Raw genomic sequence first — 6,798 nt, forward strand, 5'->3', positions numbered from 1 at the left:
GGAATCAGCGGGACCGGCGTGGAACAGAGCGGTCCCCCTGCCTCCCCAGGAGGATGGAGCCGGCCAGGGTCTGAGCTGTCAGGCTCCGATCACCAAGTCAAACCTGGAAGATAAATGATACTTCAGGGGCCTGAGATCAATAATGTCAAAGGCTGGCCCGTAATCGGGCAAGATTAAAAACCAATGACGGGCCTTCTACTAGGAGCAGAAGTCAGCACGTTAAAGGAGAGCGGTGGGGTTTGCTCCTTTATGGTTATTCCCCAGTGGTGCTTGCATCCAAAACCCATCTTCCTGGGCTGCCCCCTGCAACATCGGTGGTTCCTCCCCTCAATCAACATCGACCAGGTCCTGCAGGTCCCCTATGCCCACCCTTCTTCACCGGTCCCCATGCAGTTGGTCCAGCGCGCTCTTGCCCTTGGGAGAGTGGTTGAGGTGAAGACAAAAGCAGCGCAGCCCGGTGCTGGCTGCTTCGCTGCCAGGGGATGATCTGGGGGCTGCGGGAAGGCAGAGAAGGGGAGGTCGCTTCGATGCCATAGGGACCGTGATGTGCTGCATGTTGTAAAGATGCTTGACTTTGGGGAGAGGAGTTTGGGAAATGAGGGCTGCAGATGACTCTTGACTTTGTCCTGAATATGTTATTTTTAACCTGTATTTATCAATTAACCGGTGCCACGAGTGTTTAGCCACCCGTGGGCATGAGACAGTCAGGTGGGGTGCACAGTTGTGCCCATTTTGGGGGCACTAGCGTTCAAGCTTGTCACAGAGGTGGCTTTTCTCCTGGATGGGTGCTGGGCAGGGGGCTGTGCCCCTACGGTTGGCTGGAGTGTGCTTCCCTGGGTCAGCAACAGCCACAGTCCAGCCGAGGTGGTGAAGATGGGATAGATTTATTTGCAGGAGAAAATTAAGATTTTACTGTGCATCCTTAAAGGGTTGCACGCTCTGGCGCAGCTCTGTGGGGCAGGGCCACATTGGGGCTCCTGTGAAGGGCGCTGGGAAATAGGATGTTGCCTCTCTTTCCTGAACACAAGGGCGATTAAAGGAGAAGGGGCTGTGCCATCTCCTGCCGCTGCCCTCGTGCTCATGTGGGGAGCTGGAGGTGCTGGTTGCCTTTGCCCCGGGCTCCTCTTCCCCTTCCTTCCCGCTCCCCCACCCCTTCCCCGCCAGGAAGCCTGGCCTTTGTGTGAAGTGATGCCTCCTGACATCACCCGGGCGCCGTGATTTCCTCCACAGTGGGGAGGGCAAGTGAGTGAGGAGAGGGGTGCCACGCTCCCCAAGGGGTGAAATACAGTCCTGGCCTCGCTGGAGTGCAGGGTGGCAGTGGCAGTGCTCCGGGAGAGGCTGCATGCCCAACTGGGATGCTGTGGGGAGGTGGTTGCCCCCAACCCTGACAGCGTACTGGTTCGGCAGAGCTTTGCCTGCTTGTGCTGCTCTGCCTGAAAGCACCATGGTGGTGCGTTGCTTCTTGCTGCCTGTGACTCTCATTGCTTCGGTGGCATCTTTATTTGACCCCTCTAGGGATGCAGTGTTGGGCTCTATATATCTGAAGCTTGGGCAGTGCCAGCTGTGGGGTTTTGCTCAGTGCCGGAGCAGTGGCTCAGTGCCATGGAGGAGAAGTAGAGGGGCTCGCAGCAAGGCAGGAGCAGGGCTGACGTCTCCTGCGGCCCCGGGCTGCACCTGAGCTCTGGGAGCATCTCGCTGTCCGTGCAGATTTCGGCAAGGGCAGGGCGCAGTGTGGCTGCAAGGGGGGACTTGTGGGGTGCAGGCTCTTGGCCGCTCTTTGGAAAGGGGCTAATGCAACACATGGGAATTGGCCAACTGCCTGCCAACTAGAAGCCATGGCTGGCAGCTTGCCAGCATGGGGGCCTCGCATCTCTTTAATTCGAGATGTGTTTACTGGCGGATAGCGTTTTGCAGCTGGCTGGCTGGAAACTACAGGTCCCAGCATGCTCCCTCGCATGTCGCCCGGCTGCTGAGCTCCGTCAGGAGCATGGTACCATGGGGATCATAGTCTTGGTGCTCGCCGCTGTGGAGGTTTTGCTGCCACGGAGAAGGGCTCTAGTTCGGCATTGCTGGGCAGAGCCAGGCTGCAAGACACGGGGCTGGTCTCTGCCTCCTGCTTTCTTATCCTCCTGCCACCCACTTGCTCAATGCAAGACCAGGTTGGCCTTTTTATGTCACCAGGCTGGGGAGGGGATCTGGTCCCATTCTTATTCGTTTGCAATGTAAATATTTTGGTCCTGAGTACGTTGCTGGGAGCTGGGTGTCACGTTGAGGAGCGTGATTCATTCATGCTGTTGCTGCTCGGAGCACAATGAGGCAGCCTTGGGACCGGTCCCAAAGATTTCCTGTGATCACGGCTGGTGGGGAATTTGGGACGTCACGTTTGACTAAGTCAGAGCCCTCTGCGCGATTCCTGCAAGCCAGAAGTGCTGTGCTGTGCCCGGCTTGTTCAGGACTTGCCACCCTCAAAATGCAGTGGGTGCGGGTTGGCTTGCATTTCCAGAGAGAGGGAAAACAGAGAGTGAGGCTGAGCTCCAGCTCTTGCCTTCTCCAGCTGGTGGTGTATGGAAGAAGTTGCAGGGTGTAGGGCTTTGTGCCTGGTCCAAGCCAGCCTAACAAATAAAGGTACAAAGCAATGCAAGTTTAAAACCTGCTGTACGTCGAGTCTCGGAGGGGGCCCCAGCAGAGTTTCCCCAGTGGCACCAGCACCGCATGAGCATCTGTGTGTGTTTTAGAGGGTCTAAACACACATCTGTGTGTGTGACAACCCGAGGTGGGATGCTGGGTGGATGGACGGGAGCATTGGGAGATGCCTCTCCATCCCTTGCTTCCACTGCTGATGCTCTGCTGCCAGAAGGGACCTTGCCACCCCCAGTTTGGTCACTGGCACAGGAGGGGAGGCACCGCTGCACCCTCCACCCCGGATCTGGCTCCCTCCGTCCCCCTGCGTGTTGCTTTGTCCTCCCCATGCCGCTGAGAGCCAGGTGTGGGCTGTGCAGCGCCCGGATTCGTTCTGGCATCCTTCGTTAGACGGTGTTTGTTCATGCTGCATTTTTCTTTTTGCTGGCTTGTTTGGACACGCACTGGTACATTCACGGCACTCAGGCAGTAACGTGAGTCTCTTTCCCATTAGGAAAGGGGCCAGGATTTGGGGGGGCCAGGAGGGTGGCTTAAGCAGTAGTTTCTGAGATATTTCCTTCTGCCGCCACACCCTGCATGAAAGAGCAATATCCGCGGCTTCAGCTGCTATCGCAAGGCTCCGAACGTCTCTCTTTTAATATAGATTGGTATCATTTTGCATTTTAAAGTAAAAACACGCTGCAAGCTGCAGACAGCTGTCGGTTGGCAGCTTTGTTTGAACATCTGGTATTGCTGGGCTGCTGTTCAGCGCAATCTAACTATGGGATTCATAAAGATTATAATCCGGGCTTTCAGATTCTCAACAGCCGCCTTGTAAAAAAAAAAAAAAACGGGGGAGAGAGAAAACCCAGCAGGGAAGGTGGCTGAGGGGTCGCGGCGTTGGGCAGGTCATGGTCATGGTCATGGTCCCTCTCGGGTGCAGAGTGGCTGATGGGCTCCCCTTATGTCGCCTTGGCTGCCTGCAGGTGCTGACGGGCTGCTTCCAGCCTGCAAAATGCTGGGCGTTGGGGAGCTGTAGAAGTGCAAAGTCCTCCTTCCCCACCCCCCACCCCCTTTTTATTTTTTCCAGCTTGTGTGCTGAATGTGATTGAATCTCATGCTCCTCTGGGTGGTGTCTGGCACTGGCGAGCTGAAGCAGCAGATTCTGCTGTGGCTTTGGGTAGATGTTTGTAGCAGTTGTCTGCAGCAGCAGGACTTGGTTTCTTTTTCTTTAAAGTAAGTGATGGAGGAGCCAAGACTTGGAGTAAACATCTCAGTGTGTCAAAATCTCGTTTCCAAGAGAAATTGAGTCTCCTTTTCTTCTCAACCAAAAGGTTGAGATAGCCACCTCTGTAAGCCCCATCCATCCCTCTGTGAGTCAGGCACTTTCCTTGGCACCTTTGAGAATTAAGCGGCCTCTAAGCCCCTAACGGGTTTTATAAATCTTGTTAGTTGATCTGCATTTTTGCAAAGCTCTTTGAATCCAGCCTATTGGCACATAAGTCACCTTGACTTTCTGCAAGGCTTTGACTCCCAACTCACTTTCAGGCTCCATTTGTCAGTTGGAGGTGCACAAAATACGTCCCCCCTTATCTTTATTAGAAAAGAAAAAAAAAAAAAAGCAGCCTGGAGAAATCTAGCTGCGCTCTAGTTGGTACAAGCCAGTAATAGAGGTGCATATAAACCTGTTCTGCCCTTGTTTGTGTTGATTTAACTTACCAGTACAAATTAAAATAGCCTTGAGCGGTTGGAAGTTTAACTAGATCAGTTGGGAGGAAAAAAAAGAAAATCATGGCCTTTAAATCAAAGCAGGGGTTTCTTTCTAGTGCTGCCCTGAGCCCAGAGACAGGCTTTGTGCTGCCCATGCAGCCGGATCCCTTGTCTCTGTGTCACCAAACGAGATGCTGGTGGGGCACATGGCTGCTGGTCATTGCCTTTGCACTTATCGGTGGTCTCGTGGCTGGGACACATAGGTGCACACAGGCATCACTGTGGCTGCGCTGCTCCTCGGTGGTATCTGGGTTCCCCCAAAAACCTGCTCATGCATCCAGATCCTCAGGCCGGGCTCCCTCCAGAGCAGACATTAGAAATTAGTAGGGTAGGAAGCTGAAGGGGCGGCTGTTCAGAGCTCAGGTCTTCCCGTGGCAGGGCTGAGCCGTTTCGAGTACGGAGCGGAGGTCTTTGGGCAGGGGAGAGGCAGCTCAGCCTGCAATGGAAGGAAGGGTGGAAGAGTCTGGCTGTGTTTCACCCCTGCAGGGAGAAAGCACTGAGATCACACAGGCCAGCTGGATCTTGAATCCAAGATGTTTATTTGGAAGAGGGAGTGAGGGTTTCTCAATTTTGCAGGGGCTGCAGATGGGGGTAGGTTTGCTGCCAAGCGATGAGAGTGGGTCTTTGCAGGATGGCGGCTTTTGAAGGCAAGGCATCCCGCCAGCCGCAGTTTGGGGACGACTGGCCGGGACTCCGAGATTGCAGCAAGTTGGGAAGATCTTGGGATTCAACAGAGCTAGGCGAGGCTGGGACAACAGCAGATCGAGGCAGGATTGGGGGGGTTGCCAAAGCCTGTTTATTTTTTTGTGGGGGTTATGGAAGGAGCGATTCACAGATGATATGTCAGAGCAACAGGGCTTTTGTGAGGAGCAGGATATTGTGATTCGACTGCATTTCGGCACTGAACAACCTCCCTTTTCTGTCCAGACTGCCACCACTGGAACTGGCAGAGTGCTGGTGAGAGTCAGTTCAGTGAGATGATCCAGCCGAGAAGAGACTGCTTTTTTTTACTGGCTTAGTTTTTCAGCTGGATCTGTGGTCAGGAAGGGGCAGATGTATGAAAACAGAGACAGAAGAGGGAGAAAAGGAGGTTACGGCCCCCATAACGTACATGTAAATTGATTGAAACATTCAAGAAACCACAAGCACTGAGCGCGCCGAAGGCGGAAAGGGCAGGACTTCTTACACGATCTCTTAGGCTCTGAAAACCTGAAATCTGGTGAATCCCAGTCAGTGTAGCTGCAGGGCCCAGATTATATTTTCTGGCATGGCAGCAAGGAAGCGCGAGGCGATGTTGGTCATCGGGGCCAGATGTGCTCTAGGTGTTGGTGTCAGTCTGAGGTCCCAAGTGGCTGGAAAGAGTTGCTCAAGGCACTTGGGTCTGGGTTTCTGAAACTTTCTGGGATGTCGCAAACCCCTGTGCTTTCCCGGAGTGCCCTGGCAATGCCCCTGTGCCGGTGCTCCGGAGCTGGTTGCTTAAAGGGCATTTGGCTCTGGGTCGTGCTGGGCAGGGTGGGCTTGTGCCAGGGCCGGCAGCTGGAGCCCCATGCCAGAGATGTCTGAGGAGCCCAGTGGATTTTGGCACTCATTTATAAGCAGCCCCAAATCAGGACGCTTTCCCCCTAAAACCAAAAGGGGGCAGGGGGGAGAGCTCCTCCCTCACATCTCTGATGGCAGAGAAGATGCAGACCTTGTTCTTCATAAACTCGGAGCTGAGTCCTATGACTCCTCCTGGCTCTCCTCGCTCCCAGGCGAAGGCAGCCTGGACTGTCATCCCCCCCAAAAGCTGGCCGGGGACGGTTGCTGGCCAGCATCCGCGCCCAGGCCTGGGTGGGGATCTCCTCTCCCTCCCTTCCCAGCAGAGAGAAAAAAGATTTCTTGAGCTCCTCGCTGCCCTGAGGGCCTGGTTGTGCCTGCAGCCACAGCCCCGGCAGCTCTCAGAGCTGGTCTCTCCGTCTTGCTCCTGCACCGCCCAAAAGCATCTGCTGTCCTCGTGCCACCAGGATACAGCGCAGGAGCATGTTTTTCCCGGCCAGATGCTCTCTCTCCTGGTGGATCCAGGGCAGGAGGCGGCTGCGCCAGCCAAAGGCACAGGCATCACTGAGGCTCATCTTCATCCTGTGAAGCCAGTGTCATCAGTCAGGACTCGCCTGCCTGCACTCTCGGCATGCAAACCAGCTCCTTCATCCCCGTATTCATCTTCCCGGTGTGTTTCCAGCTCCTTTCTTCCACTCCTCCCCACGCTGTGAGTGAGTCTTGAGTCTCCCCAGGTCTGGTGGAGGCTTTCGCCGCCTCTTGCTGCGCTTTGCATGGGGCAGTTCATCCAGCGCTGGCCCATGATCAGCATGGCCTCGCTACTACCCTCCAACACACTGCAAAAGTGGCTTTGGTGTTCGGGGCATCTCTGTT

The 6,798-nt window shown here is 55.0% G+C and overlaps 1 protein-coding gene across 1 annotated transcript in view; it reads left to right on the plus strand.

Annotated features, from left to right (window-relative positions):
- Window positions 1-6,513, plus strand: part of LOC104283438 (probable E3 ubiquitin-protein ligase TRIM8) — a 17,419-nt gene extending 10,906 nt beyond the window's left edge. The window contains exon 2 of the mRNA XM_009881611.1: window positions 6,451-6,513. Coding sequence (XP_009879913.1) covers window positions 6,451-6,513 — 63 coding nt within the window. The remainder of the gene's footprint in view (window positions 1-6,450) is intronic.
- The last annotated feature ends 285 nt before the right edge of the window (window positions 6,514-6,798 follow it).

Source organism: Charadrius vociferus, unplaced genomic scaffold (genome assembly GCF_000708025.1).
Source record: "Charadrius vociferus isolate BGI_N301 unplaced genomic scaffold, ASM70802v2 scaffold282, whole genome shotgun sequence".
NCBI lineage: Eukaryota > Metazoa > Chordata > Aves > Charadriiformes > Charadriidae > Charadrius > Charadrius vociferus.